The following is an 18,476-nucleotide window of genomic DNA, read 5'->3' as shown; positions in this document are numbered from 1 at the left end:
CCCAGATGTTTGAACAACAGACAGTGTGAATCGTTTGTATTAATTGCATGTGTCTCTAGCGTGTACTGATTACATACAGGAAAATTCTGAATTACCCTTATCATACTGGGGAGGAGGAGGAGGAAGACGAAGTCACACTGTTATCTTCGGTTCCAGGTTTTTGTCTTGCATAATTCGTAATTCGTGTATCGTTTTGAATTTGAGGACAAATGAATAAATCAAGATTGGATTGACACGTGATGGCAATAGTGGCATTTGCAATTCAGGCTATCATGTGCCAATGTACTGTATATGTAAATTGTGTTGGAAGTAATTTTGTCGGAATTAAATTTTCATAGTTTTTTTTCCCAATGGCGACGCTACTTTCCTAGAACACCCAAGGAAAACTAGTCGGTCACCAATGAAATTCCAAGTGAGATCTGTCGACGTTGCAGGTGGAGTCACTATCGAGAGAGAGTGCGCGCGCCAAAGCAACTAGGTTATTTCGTGTGTGCTGTCGAATTTCCTGGTTGCTGAACAAAAAATCCGAGTTTCCGGGAGAAAAATCCTCGCCTAAGACTGACTAACTGAATACGGTGTGCAAAAGTTAAATAAAAATGCCTAGCTTCATTGACTGTATTCGAATTTAGGCTTTCTACATTCGGTTTGGTGAAGACTGTAATTATATTCCACTCTGCTACCCAGGAGAGCATGTCACTACCGACTTATTCATGAAGCCTTACAGTGCTTTCTTAAAGAACTCACCAAATGTTAAAAAAGAAAGAAAATAAAAGAAAACTCCATCTTGGGATAACATATACTTTTATAAAATACTAGTTTTGGAATAATTATATATTGGTTTATTTACATAGAGCGGAGAAAAATTATTAAATCTGTATATTTTTCTCAGTAAATTAAGGTGATTCTGTGTGGCATTGTTAAGGATCAAAAAGATAAATTGTCTACTTATATTTAATATTTATTCTTTATTTTTAGGGCGATATTTCCTTTAGGATTGCCTGAAGAATTTTCTTTTATCGCAACATTCCGAAAACGAAACGGTCGCAAAGATCCATGGTACCTAATTCGAATTAGTGATCTTTTGGATAAGCTTCAGTTTGGCGTGGTTCTTCACCCTCGTAAACAAAGGCTTGAAATGCATACTCTGGATTTCGAGGGGAAAATTCAGACTGCTAGGTTTAGCGACGTCGATGTAAGTATTATGCTAAGCTATGCGGTAAACAGAACAAATAGGACTAAATAAACAAATAACTGTATTCAGCTAGCTGAAGTAATTGATTATGTTTTCTGTTCTCAAACGAAGTCAAATTTGTATCAGTTAGTTGCAATAGATTATATATATCCTTGGGACTTGATTTATCTTCCTAATTTTTACAGAACATTTAGTTTAATGTCCTCTCTCCTCTTACTTCCATGTGGTTTTTAACAGTCTAATTCTATAATCATATACAAAACGTTGATATTCAAAACGCTGATATAGAATTGCAATAAGGGATAAGACCCTGACTTTCCCCAATCTAGAAATTAATAGCTTCCATAGACTTCATTATTTTTCATTTTGCAGTAGAGTATTAGCGCTATTCCCTCTGTATTTCTCATTTAATAGTACACCAAGTTAAATAGTGATAAATCATGCTCCTCTGACAAGGCAAAAACCGCTTGAGAAATATTTGTCACTGTCAGTCACACCCTGTTTCATACGACTATCACTGGAAACGATGCCACTGGTGTATCTCATTTCAGACCGTCTTGTTTGTATGCAGTTACTTGCGCCCATGTGCCACACATTTATTTTATCATCCTTGTAGATCTTTTATATAGGCCGTTTTTATACTCTTTCATCTGAAAAGTCAGTATATCTTTTAGTTCAATCGAATGTTTACTAATAGCATGGTGTAATACTAACAGATTACCTTCAAAAGTACTCTCCTGTGACGAAAAAGTATTATTCAAACCTCCTCATAAAGTTACTTGCTGTTATAAAAGAAAAATGACAGGGAAAGCTGTCAAAAGGTGTGCGCCTGCTGCGCGACAATACCCCTACGCATTCCTCACGTACTGCACTGAGGTGTACCCACAAATGTGAGTTTGAAATATTTCCGCATCCTGCTTATTCCTCAGACCTTGAAACCTCAGATTTATTCCTCTTTCCTGCTCTGAAGTCCTATCTTCGTGGAAAACACTTTGCTGCTGATGATGAGGTGATTTCTGCTGCAAATCGTGGTTTGAAGGAGAGTCAGAGGACTTCTACAAAACTGGCCTGTGGAAGTGTATTTAGAGGTGGCAGAAATGTTCATATTGTGTTGTGGTGACTATGTTGAAAAAGTATAATATATGATTTTTGCTGTGTCCTTCAATATCAACCTTCTATCACAACTACTTCTGGTTGAGTACAATTCTTTTTTGAATCCCCCTCGTATAGAGAGAGAAAGAACATGCACACACGCAGTGATAATAATGCATCTGCAAGTGATCAAAAGATCACTCCTTTGCAGGAATGATCCTTTGATCACTCCTGCTTCAGAGAAAGAAATCTATTTCAGAGATTTCTGAAAATAGCAACTGCTGTTAATGATAGCGAGATTCTTATTCAATGATTCTTTAAAAAATGTTAAATATTTTCTACTTTCAACTCGATAAATACAAAACACCCCCCAAAAAATAATGCACTGCTAATTTTTTGCCTATTTACTGATTTTAAAAAATTAGTGCGATATAATCTCCTTTTACCTTAGTGATTTACTCCATCAAGAAACCAACAGTGTGTATTTTATTTTCTACTAGTTGAAGTTCTACCTCTCTAAGCAAATTTTCCTCAAAAATAAAGCTTTCTGAAACAAGTCCATCCCTGGAAATAGCTTGTCAGGGGCCTAAAAAGATAACTGTCTAAAAGAGCAAGATTTAGACTGCATTATAAATAGGGAAGAACAAGCCACTGCAGTTTTGTAACCACTTTTCTAGTCTTTCAGTCTTGTTGATGAAATGTGTGTTGTCTTGCCAAAATTATCACAGTAAATAGTCTTTATCTTTTTTGAATATTGCTTAATGACTTGTTCTTCGCCAAGAAAATCTCTGTTGAAGCCGTCTATCGAATTCAGTCAGGAATCACTGATTCCTGACTGACTGAGTAAGCCCAGACTCGATTGGAGCACACCGAAACACTAATACGCATCCTTGATTATTAAAAATAAATATTTTTAATAACCGTATTATTTTTAATAATACGGTTATATATTAACCGTACTTGTATGTGTATTCTGAAATTAAACCACTCTTTATATTTATATATTAACCGTACTTGTATGTGTATTCTGAAATTAAACCACTCTTTATATTTATATATTAACCGTACTTGTATGTGTATTCTGGAATTAAACCGCTCTGAGGAATTATAATTCTTTCAATAATAAATATTTTATTAACAAGCGTTCCGTTTCGTTAAATTTTCCATTTCGATTTCTAAGACTAATTGCGCCTGTAGTGTCTGTATTAGAGAGTTCAAAATTCTAGAAGTACATGCCAGAAAGTTAGCTTACGCGGGTAATACCGAAAGTTTATTCTGAGGAAATCAATTTTTTTTCTTTTTTTTTTTTTTATGCTTGAGCTGTTACTTTTTTCATGACTTGTTCATGATTTCAGCCGAGAAATCTTTTCATACTAAGCAGTAACTAATGTTATCTTCAATATTTATTCATTTTAATTAGGGGGAAATCTTATTTTGCTCTTTTTGTAATGCCACCATCATTCATAAATCGTTTATAACTAATTTGATAAACAATTTTGAAGGAGCTGCTTTATGAGGTAGCTGTAAGGAACAATTTCGATATAGTTTATTTGAATTTTAGTTAAGCATTTGACTCAGTCCCTCATGAGATGTTACTGTGTAAGCTGGGACATGTTGAGATTACTTGAAAGATTCTATGATGGATTGCAGAGCGGCTGCAGGGAAGAAGGCACAGTATTGTGATTAATGGATATTCTTCAAATTGGTGTAATGTCAGAAGTGGAGTCCCCCAAGGATCGGTTCTTGGATCACTGTTGTTTCTGACTTTCATAAACGACATCGACGAAAGGATAAATTACGTGAAGTCAAATTTTTCAGACGACGTAAAAATTGGGAGAATCATTGGTGATCACTACCAAGCAGCGCTCCTTCAGGATGACTGGAACAGCTTCAAGAATGGTCAGAAAAGTGGCAGCTGATTTTTACTTCAGCAAATTGCAAGGTCTTACATTTGAAGAATAGCGGCTCTCCAACAATTTCGATATGACTACCATGTTGTATGCAGACGACCTTGTTCTAGTCATCGAAGGTCGCTCCCGGGCCGCACTGGAGCTGCAAGCCAACTCTGTTTTGAATGCTCTTACTAAATGGACTGTCCCCTCCGTAGCCAGGTGGGAAGGAGCAGCAGTGCGTAGCACACGCTTCTTGATTAGACCAGGGTTCGAGCCCGTCACCACCAAATACGGAGGATGCGGAAAGGTCAGGAAATGACCACCGCATATCCCGGAGCAATATGGCCTTAGTTGCTAATGCTCCTAACAAACAAACAAACTAACTAACTTAAATGGACTGAAACTCAAAAACTTACCATATCCTCAACCAAAACCAAAATGTTGCTGATTAAAGGTACCCTCCGTATCCGTAGGCCACCTGTCATCCTACTCCAAGGCACATCTGTTAAAATGCACACAACTGTAAAATACCTCGTTGTCCTCCTCGATTATAAATGGTCCTTCATGCCGCATCACGATTATATCAAGGATAAAATCAAGAGATACACAGCCATGCTGGCCCGTGTGACCAGAACAGACTGGGTACGTAAGGGCAGAACTCAGAAGCTCTTATATTCTGCAGTCTTCCTCCCGATTGTTTCATATGGTGCCCATGCTTGGTTTCACAGGGTTGAGAAAATCACCTTCGCCAAAAAACTAAATGGTATTCAACGTCTCTTTCTTCTCCTATCTACAAGAGCTTGCAGAACTACCTCCACCCCCAGCACTCCAGGTCATTTCCAGAAATCTACCTTTAGACCTTTGTATTGCTTACTGCGGCCTCTTGCACCGCTCCAGAAGGAACGTACAAACTACTTTCATCGGTATTTCTGCTACTACCAACACCAACCTTGCAACCGAGAAGAAAAGACTCTGGTCTGAAGTTTCCAACCTCTGGCAGTCCCGCAGGGCTCAAGGGCGAGACCACCAGAAAATTCATTCCGGATATTGCTTTCCTCACTAAAAGTACACTGTCTTGGCTCACCCCCAACTTAGAGACCACCTTTATGCTCACTGTGCACGGATCCTTCAAAGCTCGTCTTCGTCAATTTGGTTCGGTGAATGACTACACTTGCATCTGTGGTGAAACGGAGAACTCGAATCATCTTTTGCTCGACTGTGTGCTTTATTTGGATCTGAGATAACAACTCCTCCTCCAAAGCAACTTGCTTGCTCTCCAGCCCCTACACTCGTTGATTGAAACTAGTGAAATCTTCGCACGCTACTGTACTGCCGTTTTCAAGGGGAGACACCTTATGACTGCTGCTGCTGTCCCACTGGAACCTGACTAGGTTTCTCTTGTGCGCAACCCTCCTGGTTGTCCCTGCTCTCTCTTCGAACTTGGGACCATCCTCATGCAAACCCCGACCTGGGGTAGGAATTTTTAACATTCCTACTGATGCACGCACCGCTATGCAAGGTTCTTCCACCGAGGTTCTCCTCTGGTGATCTGCTAACACTTAGTGGTAGGAGTTAAATTTTTTTAAAAAATGAGAGACAATAGAAAAAAAAGGAGAAAAAAAATATTTATTTTTTAAAATTTTATCATTTTTATTATTATTTTATTTATTTATTTTTTTATTTTGTTTTATTTCTATATTGGGATCGGATCTCCCTTCCTCGAGGTCCCCACTTTTCCTCTTCCCTTTGCCCCATTTCATCTCTTGAGTTCTCTCCTTCCTTGCTCTGTTAAGGGGACTGAACTGCAACAGCCGACCCTCTGCTGACCTGGTCAGGCTCCTCGTGCCGTGTACAGATGCTGGAATGGCTCTTCCTGGTGACGGGGCCTTCCAGTAACTGAGAAGCCAGATGAACAAATAGTCGAACAGCACTTTATCCACGGTACATGCACTGCTCACACGCTCATCTGGCCTTGCCAGATTTTGTTTCTTCACAGTAGCACTTTTACGCGATTTTGTGGGAGACCACTGACAGATACACACATTATTTGGGGAATACCAAAAAGAACTTAAACACTTGGCAGGATTGAATTAAAAACAGTAGAGGAAGAAAAGGATCTGGGAATACAGGCGGATATGAAGTTCTCTGTGAAGAGTAAACAGGTTGCCAAAAAAGCCCATGATTTATCGAACGTTATCCTGTACAGATAGGAAGGTCATACTCCCACTAAGACCGCATTTGGAATGATCTGTTCAGTTATGGAGACTTCATCAAAAAAAATGACAGCGAGTTGCTTGAAAGGGTCCAAAGTCGGGCAACGGACATGGTGCGATCGGCAAAAGGACGTCCGTACGACGAAAGACTTCGATTATAGGGCTACAGAGCTTGGCAATCAGACACCTTAGATCTGATTGAGGCTTTATAAGGCTTTGAGAATGGTTAATAAAATGCATGAAGGCAAACTTTTCACTGTTATGATTTCAGAACTAGGGGCCATATATTCAAATTACAGGTGTAGACTAGTTGTAGAAAGCTTGTTTTTTAGCCAGCGAGTTGTTGGTTACTGGAATTAGTTGCCTCTACAGGTAGTTCAGGCTGATAATTTGAAGAAATTCAAACGTTTACTTATTAGGTACCTTCCTGAGGAGGCAAGCATATAAGCCTACTTTTATCATTTTTTTAATGGTTCGTATATCAAAGGTCTGTGGCTTCCTTGCACTGTATGGCACTAAACAAACATGCATGAATGGCATATCGAGCTCTTTGACAGCTACTGTACGAATATCTCCGATTTTTCTTAAGACAGAAAATAAATTTGCCGAGATGCTCATATAGGATCATAAGAATTTACAACTTACAGCTATGAGCGTTTGCTCACAATGGACCGTGTATTTGTGGTTGTGAGAATTTAAGCACGCGATATATTAAACTACTGAACTATATATCTGCACGCAGCAGTAGATGTGTGCAAATATATAGTTTTATGAGTAGGAACAGGTTTAGGTGTGCGCAGCTGAGACTACAAGTATCAAAAAAAAAAAAAAAAAAAAAAAAAAAGCAGAATAGGTGCAGTAAAGCAGTGATGGTGTTTGAAAGAGGCTTATTCGAATGTCATATCAGCAATTTGTCACTGCGGGCGGCAGTCACTTTTTTAACTTCCCAAAGTCAACTATTGGAAAGTTCAAAAGTGGGGAAGGGTAGTGTATGATTACCCTTGGCCCTTCCTGCATATATCACTGGGGAAAAAAACTGTACAATTCATATGATACCGTACTTAAAAATCTTTATAGCCATAAACATTAAAGGTGTTCCAAATGTCTGGCAAAAATAAAAATTTATTACGGCAGCACCACTGGTCACAGAGGCGTGCGTTGTTTTTCTTTAAAAATTCCCATAATTTGTAGAGAATTGCTCTACAAATTATGGCATTTTATTTAATAAAATGATTATTACTTCAAAATATCGCCTGAAGAGAACATTGAAGAGCAAATTCGATGGGGTCGTGGCAGTTGTCTGTTTCTGAAATGCAACGTTTGTGTGTCCACTCTTCCGTTTAAAATGGCTTCTTCCGTCCAAAACATCTTGAACAACCAGTTCTTGCTCCAGCTCAGTTTTCTCAAAGCCCCGCCCAGAAAATGCCTCTTGCTTCGGTAAATCGTGTAACAATTGCTGCATGAGCATATTTTAATAAGGATGGGCGGATCTGCATGTTTTATGGGACAAAAAATTTGGAAGAACTCACTAAGAAAACGCCATTCCCTCCGCCTGAGATGGATGCACTGATTACGACTCCGTACTTGGATTGTCTGATTGGGATGAGATTGCACGAATATTGGCTGTTCCTTTCGTAGATGATGCGTCCACTTAATCGATGTGCTCTTCAATAGCAGGTTTGTGATAGATCCCCACTTCGTGGACAAAATGTAAGGCGTCCTGTTTCCTCGAACCTCACAGCTAGTTGGGATAATCCAAACGATGGCATTAGTTTCTCTAAGAAACTTTTATAAAATAGTTGATTTATAGATGTTTCTGAATGAAACTTCTATAAATCGACTGTTACTGTGATAAGAATTCTTGTATTACAGTTCAGGCTTCCTTGCACCATATGGCTAATAATAATAAGTAGCAGAGCATGTTTGGGCAAAGATTGTGGTGATTAATGGAAATTGAATGACCAACATGCCTTTCAAAGTATTCTATAAACCTCTTGAAAATACTTTCTGCAAAAGTGCCCCTACAGTGATATTTGGAACTAAATAAAGTTTTGATTCAGTATAAAATCCCACAATTTGTATGGTGATATTGTAAAGATGGCATTCCCCTGGCGCCTCCGTGGGCAGGAGCAGCAGTACGTAGTACACGCTTCTTGATTTAGACCGGGGTTCGAGCCCGTGACCACCAAATACGGAGGATGCGGAAAGGTCAGGGAATGACCACCGCATATCTCCGGAGCAATATGGCCTTAGTTGCTAACGCTCCTGAAAACCAAATAACAAACAAACAAACAGCATTCCCCTGCAGTCAGTTGTCCTTCCGTAATCAGTTCAATTTTTTTTTTTTTTTTTTTTTTTTTTGCCTTTGGAACGCTTGATTTCTGGTTCGTCATCTGACTTAAAACTTCACAGAAAAGGTTAAAGCAGTTTTCTTGTCAATGCCTAACAAGAAAGGTACATCACTTGAGGTTTGTACCTTACAAGTAGTACAGTGAATAAAGCTCCTGCTCTCTCACTCAGTTCGGCCTAGGCCTGAGTTCGATTTCCAGTGTTTGCCGAAATTGAGAAATACTTCTCAGGAAGAAAAAGAAAAAGTGTGTGTGTGTGTGTGTGTGTGTGTGTGTGTGTGTGTGTGTGTGTGTGTGTGTGTGTGTGTGTGTTCCAGTTCCAACAATGTGGCCGTGTTATTCAGTCCGAGAGCTCGAACTGTTATTCTCCAAAACAGTCAAATTAGCCATAGAATACAAATACACTCAATTTGTAAGTGTTGTGTCGGTCGTTGATTTGGCTGACTCATTTACCACTTTGTGCTCCAGTTCACAGGGTGCATCAGTTTTTATGGTGTAATATGTCTGTATAAGAATTTGTTCGAACCTAGATGTCTCCGAATTAATTACAAGTAGTGAACTTAGCATTCTCTAATTAACGGTCGAAATTTATAGATGCGATACACTGATGCTTCTTGGCTTTAGTTGCCTTAGTTCAAATCCTAAAAAGGTTTGCAAAGGGTACTTTCCTGGATATTCTGATATCCAGTAAAATTTAAAGTATGCATCAATGATTGTTTTTGTTGGATATCTCTTTTGTACGAGTATTTACTACTTAGTGACTGATTTAATAGCAGTGACAAAGTTATAATTTGAATAGGATGTAGCAAAACCTTGACTTGTGTTCATTATTGTACGGAAATAAATGTAAAATATTTATTTAGATTTCAGTTATTTAATTTATTTATTAAATTTATTATTTATTTATTTTATTATTTAGTTCGATGATAAAGAATGGCATAAGATTGACCTCAGCGTATTCCAGGATGGTGTTACCATGTACATAGATTGCATAAAGCAGTCCACTCTCGCTCTTGATCTACGGAGACCTATTGATGTAAACGGAGAAATAGGGATCGCAAAGTATCAAGATGATGCCAGTTCTGTTCCGGTTAGCCTGTTTTTTTTTTTTTATTATTATTAAATTTAACCAAGGTATATGAAAATAAATAGAACTTATCACACGTATTTATTATTATTTTAATGTAGCCTAATGTTCATGAGACATTTAGAGTTAGCGTATAATTAATGAGCAATTAATTTATATATATATATATTTTTTTTTTTTTTCATTTAGCTGGATCTGCAGTGGATGATTATGACTTGCGATCCAACAAGATCAGAAAGAGAAACCTGCCACGAATTGCCAGTAAGTCGTATGTTTCAAAATTCTACGGCATCCGTAGTCCAGCCTATTAATTTGTTAAGTCTGGTTTATTACGTTGTGTCTTCGATTACATGAGGCATTTCGACTGTTCTATAATGTATAGATTTTACTAATTGCAAGACAAATGCCAAGAATGTAATAAATTGCACAACTAAGCCTACTAACAATTTGAGTGGACCACTTTTTTTACTATCTACATGATTACAGTTCGTGTTCAAAGATCTGGCCTAGAATTCCCCCATCTAAAGATTTGGGGAAAATTCTTGAATTTTTTTTTTCCCGCTTTATACTGACCAATGCAGAGCAATAATAATCTCGGAATTTCTTTTGTCACGAGCCTTTCCCTCGCACGTACATAAACTGGCCGACCAAAACATGACAGCGAAGAGATAACTGCAGATATTTCTTTCAGAAAATAATCAGAATCTAAAAGGAGTATCCTGTTGATATCTGTGTATTTAATCTAAAAGAGGGGCTAACATATTGAAAAGTGACTGTTAAATCCCATATTGTCTACTCTGTTATATTGAGAAAACTGTAATACATGTTATATTGTGAATTAAGAACATGGGATGTTAAGTATATAATGGATACTTGTGTGTGTAAAAATTACAAATTCACGTTATTTCTTGATTCAACCTCGTATTAACTTTCGTTATTGTCTGATGTATAATTGAATAATATTCAGTTATGGACGATTATCAACGATTTTATGTATGCTTGATACAGCGAATAAAAAAGATTCACCTAAAGCAATTCGCCAAAAAAACCATTAAGGCATACAGGAGCTATTCAAAAGTTTTTTAATGCTTTCAAAACGTTATATGATTTGCAAAATAAATATCACCTATTGTATGGTAAACTTCAGTATAATAATAATAATGAATATCAATTTATTACAAACCATTGGTTACCGCCGGACACCCAAATAGCTTGAAAGGTGTAAACTGATTTGTATTTACAGGAAAACATAGTATAGGATGTGTAACAGGGCAGACAATAAAAACTGGAGAAAAAGTATTTGCTAATTTACAGATATGTTTACAAGGCTCATTATAAACGGTTTTGCCAGTAAAGTTAAAGTATAAGCTTAAGAGAAATCCAGAGGCAGATTCAAGAGTTCAGGCATAAATCATTTCTGAAGGAGGCTTGTGGCTCAGTAGTGCAACTGCCCACTATCGACGATCAAGGCGCCTCCGTAGCCAGGTGGGAAGGAGCAGCAGTGCGTAGCACACGCTTCTTGATTAGACCGGGGTTCGAGCCCGTCACCACCAAATACGGAGGATGCGGAAAGGTCAGAGAATGACCACCGCATATCCCAGAGCAATATGGCCTTAGTTGCTAATGCTCCTAAAAACCAAATAACAACAATAATCGACGATCAAGACCAGTTTCTGTACTTGGCGAGTTGCTCATTTTCTGCTCATTGCCCTCAACTTGAAGGTCAGTGTAATACCACGCACACTAGAAGGAGGTTTGAAATTGTAGCAGGGGATGTGTTTCCATCAGTATTTGCGATCTGTACATCCTGTTATCTCAGTATTTATTTGCGTCAATTCCTAGTACGTTGAAGAGATGGACGGTATTTCCCCACAAACATGTTTCTCAAGCTAACGGAGTTCTTTAAATTATTGCGCAATAGGAGATGTAGGTTACCAGTGGTTTCTTGCTGTCCTACAGCAGGAAATTATGGTCCAGATTTCAGGTACATCTACTCGCCCTATGACTAGTTGGGCGGATATTTCTAAACTGTCTACCACTAGTTGTATCCAAGGGTGTCGCCTAGGTTTATTTATAAGATACCCTTAATCCTCGGCCTTGAGCCCGTGAAGGGCTCTTCATTATCATTCCATATGAACGGTTTGCAATAAAGATATTTTCTCTCCCTCTAAATATAGTGGGGAATTCCCTGTGATTATATTCAATCGCTTCAGGATCCAGTACTCTAACATCAGGAATTTACCGGATTACTTGCCACGATTGTTGCAGCTGATATGTAGGGGAAAGAAAATATGAAATTGCCCTTTAAAATGTTCTTCCATAATTTTCTACAGCAGGTTTTCCGAAATATACCGGTAACAGCTTTATATGTAAAATGAACGGCCCATAAACGTTGGTAAAATGATTGCACAAAACACATTCATTTGAACGATCGATTCTACTGAGGAATGTGTTGGGTTCTTTCTTTCCCAAATTTTAATTTTATTTATTCACTTTTCTACATATCACTTCAAACCATGATTACACGTGTGCGCGAAACGTTTTTTTACAGCGTTTCTTGCGGTGTTAGCTTATAACTAAATTGCTGTAGCCCTAGACCCAATTCTTTCTCCTACACTGCCGAGTGTAGTACGTGAGTCATACAATAAAATTCTTTCGCTTAATAGACTCAATTCACACTAAGCGGTTACTTTACACGTCTACTTCGAAATTTTCTCCGTACTCGCTCAGCATTCAACGACTCTTCGATATATGCAGTATATATACTACGAGTCCTCCATTTCATCTCTTCACATTTCATCGAAAATGCATTATACACACACGAGGCAACTACTTTTAAATATCCCTTCACGATTCCACATAAAGTTTAAGAAATGTCCTTCCAGTATAGCAAAAATATAGCAATAAAATGTGTCGCATTTATAAATTCAACCTTTTTCATAAACTTTAAAAGAAATAAAATTATGCAGAACATGTTTCAGAGTAATTATTGTTAATGTTTTTTTTATTATTATTACCAGCCAAAGAGACTTGAAAAGACCCCTTTGTGTGAGATGTGTCCTCCTGGAGCTCCGGGGTTCAATGGCACAGATGTAAGTTATCCGAAGAAAATAAAAATAAATTAATATATTGCTTTTTAAGTTATATTTAGTAATAAATAATGTTAAAAATTTTAACTTATAATTTAGTCTATAGTATTAATAATTAATATTATACTAATATTTTAAGTTAAAAATTTTGCAGTTAAAAAAATTCAAATACTGAGTCAACCTTAACAGGAGGAAAATGTAATAATTTTATTCTGCGGCGTGTTCATAAAGTTTGGTGGCAAAAGGACATGATCTTCAAACACTTATTTTTAACAATAAAAAAATAGTGCCTATTTATCCAGACTCTATGAACATCTTTTGTTATTATTATAGCAGAGTTATAGATATGCATTGCTGAGTATACCAATTTGCCATTTACATATTAGTGATATGTCAATAAAAGGTATTAACATTTCAGGGTCCTCCTGGACCACCTGGGCCTCCTGGTCCAAGAGGTGAACGAGGTATTCAGGGATGGCCTGGAGTTCCGGGTCCAAAGGGAGAACCTGGAGAAGCAGGACTAGCGGTAAGTATTTTGCCAGCAACAGAAAAAAAGAGCTGTAGTTAAGCTATGTATGCAAAACACACATTGAACAGTAATTCAATAAATTTCTCCATTCCATTTACTGATATTAACCAGAATAACGCATGCATATGTGTTATTCTGACAGATTTGCTTAAGATATTATTCTTGGACACAACTAATAAATTCCAATTCATTTCCTATTGTTATCCTTTTAAACTTGATCATTTATACCTCAATGCTTACTTGATATATCAGAAACGATTAAAATTTTATTTGAACAATTCACAGGGTTTACAAGGGCCTGCTGGACCAGCTGGATCGCCTGGGACGCCAGGAGTAGTGGTATGTCTACTCATATTTAATATTCTTGCAATTTGTCATATACCTTAAGATTTCCATAATTTTTATGGAAATCGTTTGAAGGCTTATAACATATTTATCTAAATGCTTTATTAAGATTAATTGTTAATCAAGATCATCTGAAAGATATCAGCACGAGAATTCTGAGGAGGATCGCACTCTGATGTGGATATATTGTGAATTATATAATAAAAACGCATGGTTTTCAGATTATCTTTAAATAGCTTTTGAAATTTTTCACATTATCTGAAAAAAGCTTACAATAAACATTAGCGTGTAAGTCTTAATAAATTCTTTTTATACCTTTAATGAATTCTTTTATGAATTTTTATTGCGTAAATTTATACCTTACTTAATAAACTATATAATATTACATTATGAATAATATATATTTAATATTATATAGATATTGTATATTATATATAATATTTACTTAATAAACTATAACGGAGTTATAGTTTATTAAGTAAGGTTATGTTAAAGATACCGAAACCACGCGATAGCAGAGAAAAACCGTAGCTTTATTGAGATCTAGGTATATTATATAGTATTTGGACTTGATTACTCCCAAAGAGGAGTCAAATATCGTCAAAAGTTTGGTAGGATCGTCGAGTAGTTGGGCATCTTGTTATTTAACTTACGCTGTTTAATTTGTTTTAAATTTTATTAAATATGCCTATTACGTAAATTGGTTTAATTGTAGTTTAATTGATTTAAAATTTTGTGAAATATACCTATACCTCAATAAACCCATTGCTCCTACTATCTTGTGGTTTCTCTGGCTTTAATCTCTCCTTACTTAAATAAGTTTAATAATCATAGAAAGTTTGTTATTATTAAATATCTTTGCATATGGCCTCTTTCCTTTTAGGGTCCTCCAGGAGAAAAGGGGGAATTTGGATTTCCAGGAGCGCCAGGGAAGGCGGTAAGCTCTCCAAGAATTCATTCAAAAATCTAGTCATGAGAAAATTTCCAAATTTTCTCATGAATGAAAATAAATTGACACACTTTTCTAGAGGTAACGCCCGAGACTGTTATTTGGCTGTGCAGTACTTAACTGTAGGTAAAAAAAAAAAAGGAAGTTGATTTCTTTATAGATGTAATGCTTATTTAGTTGTGAAGCTTTTAATACTAAATAAAATTGCTTCAGTCGTTCTACTTTAGATATCAGCACAGTTTCTAACTCTTTTTTTTTTTATTTCTGATTTATTCTGTATTCACGAAGTTACTCGTTCCATACAGTATAACTGGGATTGCCATCCTGGAATACATTATAATAATAAAGTAAAAGTTAAAGATTGAAGATCTGGTTTTAAATGCAGTAGTAAATTGAATAATTAGTTACAGTTGTGTTATAGTGTTCCTTTCATTATCAACTTTTTTTTTTTTTTTTTTTTTTTTTAAACATTGGGAACAGATTATATATGTGTGTATGTGTGTATATATATATATATATATATATATATATATATATATATATATATATATATATATCTTAAGCATTTTCAATTTAGTTGTAAATAATATTTTTAGGGAATAAAAGGTGACAAAGGGGATCCTGGTGAACGTGGAGAGATTGGGTTGCCAGTAAGTATAACCCCTACTTTTCTCTAAGTTGAATGGTGTTTTCAATGTACTGGGGGACAGAATAATGGAAACACTTGTGTTGAGAGTTATAGGTATGCACTAATGTGGTGTTGGGTTTATTCGATCCTTTTTGCTTTCGAAACAGCGTGTATTCTACGTCCAATAAATTCAAATAAATTGTGAACTGTCTTAAGAGGAATATTCGACCATTCTTCATGGAGGAACGTTTCAAGCTCCTTTAATAATGAAGATGCAGGAATTTTGCTTACTCTCTGCTCCGAATATGCCCACAATGGCTCAATGACATTTACGTCAGGTGTTTGGCGCCTCCGTAGCCAGGTGGGAAGGAGCAGCAGTGCCTAGCACACGCTTCTTGATTAGACCGGGATTCGAGCCCGTCACCACCAAATACGGAGGATGCGGGAAGGTCAGGGAATGACCACCGCATATCCTGGAGCAATATGGCCTTAGTTGCTAATGCTCCTAAAATCCAAATAACTAACTAACCTACGTCAGGTGATTGTGCAGGCCTTGGGAGATGTTTAGCCTCCGTCTCATGCTTCTCAAACCAAGATTTGACACATCTGGTTGTGTGTGCATTAGAGCATTATATCACCTTGAAATCTGTGGAAAACAAGTTTCCATGGGATGAACGTGGTCACTCAAAATATCAGTGACAGTAAGTTGCCGTTCAGGGTGACCATAGGACACAAGCCCGCGTTGGTATGATCGCCGTCCTCCCCACATAGATTGGAAAAGACCTGAGTTCGAGTCCGACCAATGACCTGAGGAATAATTTTTATGGCCCTTTTTTCATATCGTGGCTGAGTTAGTCAGTCTCAGGCTAGGGTAACATGATTTTTCGTCCAGCAAACAGATAATCGACCTAAGAGCACACGCATTTAAATACATTATATACGGAGCAATATGGCCTTAGTCACTGATGCTCCTAAAACTCAACAACAACAATTTCGATAGGACATGTAAAGTAAAGTGTGTTTAGGGTCAAACGGCACCAGGGGTTTCCCCCATCTCCGCGTTGCTTTCATTGTGGATGAACCAGTTCGCTGGGAAATGCCAGAGATTTAAAAGTGTATGGATATTGTATATGTGTAGTGTCATGTACTGTTGTTCATCTGGTCGTTTAGACGCTGGACCCCTACTCAGGCCCAACGTTGCTCCACTTTCGCCCCGTGGAGGCAGACTAGGAAACACCAGTAGACTAAGATTTACTCCGGCAGTTCCTGCCGCTTAATTTCCTGAGATTTCGGTGGCTAGGACCTAAAAAAAAGAGAAAAAAAAAAAAAAATAAAATAAATAAAAGATAATAATATATATGTATATTTGGTAAATTCGATGAGGAATAACGCTAAATTTTGAAAGGCCGAATGTATGGGCGAAAAACGTAATTTGGAGATGATTAAATCAATTCCGAAGTGTGGGGCATTCGCTTGCGTATGTGTGGGTTGAGTGGGTGGGGAGAATGAAGCCTGGGGGGAGAAAAGACAGAAGTATGGAGTCGAGAGAGGAGGCAACCCCAAGTCACAGTGGGTCATGCCCATGCCCCATCAGAAGGGAAAGTGGGAATGGCAAGGAGGGGATGAGACAGTAAGACCGTCTCCCCCCCCCCACCACCGGGGATAGGGATATTAAAGATGAAGGAGGCTAGGGCGCCCTCTTCAAGTCGCCAAATGGCTTTTGGCAGCTGTGCTGCGTTAAGTCTCTTTTCTTCAATGTCGAGTCGATTTCAGTCCAGTCGCTCATGGGGTAAGCCCCGTCCTTGTGTTTTTCACTTTCTTGTCTCAGGGTTTTTCTCTATAGTAACTCCATTGGATGGTATTTTATGGTCTTGTACAGTTTAACTTGTGGTGGTCTTTCGTCAGACACGATTTATGGTAATTAGCAGTTTTCTCCTCTCGAAGAGGTCCTCCGCATATTGAGAAAGTGCTCTATATTCCTCTTCTGTGTCAATGAAGTGGGATTTCAGTCCTTTCGGAAGGTAGTGTATCTTTGTGATCAGGATGCCTCTGAGATCATATTCTGGGCATTCGTAGACCAAGTGATTCCAGTTCTCGACCTCCCCACACGTGCAGTTGGGGTCCTCAACAAGGCCGAACCCGAGCAGCTTCTCCTTAAAGGGGCCATGACCAGTAAGGAGCCAAGTCAAGTGCTTCCCCGGAAAGTACCAGGCCGGTTGCTTGGGGTATATTTTGCTGAGGTTGGGGAGGAATTTTCTTGTAATTTCTCCTTTTGTTGTATCGGTCCATCTTTGTTGCCACTCCCGAAGTAGGTAGGCCTGCAATCGGACTTTTTCTGTTTTAGTACTACTCGCTGGGTCAATTATGAAATCCTGGAAGGTGGCAGCAACCCCCCCTGGCGTGCAAGAGCAAGCCAGCTTTTACCGTCTCCAAATCAAGGGGGAGCGCTCCAGCAAGCACCTGCAACGCCGGTGTGCTTACTGTTCTGCATGCTCGTGTGGTTGTTAATAAAATGGTCCTTTGTATCATATCCAGAGTTCTCCTATTGACTGCAAGCGTTGTTTTGCTGTACCACACTGCAGCAGCATAAGTTATCGCAGGGATGAAGGTTGCCTTATAATACAACATTAGTGCTGTTTTTTTTTTAATCCCCAGTCTTTTCTCGTAACCCTCGCCACCATTGCCGAGTAACGTTTTATTTTCGTCCTTATATATTGTAGGTGAGGTTGGAAGGATAAGTTTTTGTCTAGGATTACTCCTAGATATTTCATTTGGTTGCCAAGTTTAATGGTCACACCTTCTATTTTAATTTGGGGTGGGCGCCGTATTTGCAGGGTTCCTTTTAGTAGAATAGATGTGGTTTTTGTCGGTGAAATTTTTAACTGGTTTCTTGTAGCCCAGTTTTGTATTTTCTGAAGAGCTTGGTTTGCGGTGGTTTCCAGTTGGGCTCTTGAGTCAGCCTCAATGGTAAGAATAAGGTCGTCCGCTAAGGCCTGGGCCCCAATCAGTCCCAGGTCCAGGTTCAGGAGCTCGTCGAGGACCATGTTCCAAAGGAGTGGCTCCAAGACAGACCCCTGCGGGCAGCCCCTGTGTACATATCTTGTGACTTTTT

The 18,476-nt window shown here is 38.1% G+C and overlaps 1 protein-coding gene across 1 annotated transcript in view; it reads left to right on the top strand.

Moving 5' to 3' along the window:
* LOC150085454 (uncharacterized) overlaps positions 1-18,476 on the top strand; it is an 860,907-nt gene that overhangs the window by 688,840 nt on the left and 153,591 nt on the right. The window contains exons 8-15 of the mRNA XM_090374571.1: positions 976-1,192; positions 9,657-9,827; positions 10,014-10,085; positions 12,845-12,916; positions 13,332-13,439; positions 13,728-13,781; positions 14,671-14,724; positions 15,333-15,386. Of these exons, the coding sequence (XP_090230697.1) occupies positions 976-1,192; positions 9,657-9,827; positions 10,014-10,085; positions 12,845-12,916; positions 13,332-13,439; positions 13,728-13,781; positions 14,671-14,724; positions 15,333-15,386 (802 nt within the window). The remainder of the gene's footprint in view (positions 1-975; positions 1,193-9,656; positions 9,828-10,013; positions 10,086-12,844; positions 12,917-13,331; positions 13,440-13,727; positions 13,782-14,670; positions 14,725-15,332; positions 15,387-18,476) is intronic.

This window comes from Mastigoproctus giganteus, chromosome 5 (assembly GCF_048544385.1).
Source record: "Mastigoproctus giganteus isolate SK-2022 chromosome 5, ASM4854438v1, whole genome shotgun sequence".
NCBI lineage: Eukaryota > Metazoa > Arthropoda > Arachnida > Uropygi > Thelyphonidae > Mastigoproctus > Mastigoproctus giganteus.
Note: the sequence above shows the minus strand (reverse complement) of the source record. Positions and strands in the feature narration are given on the sequence as shown.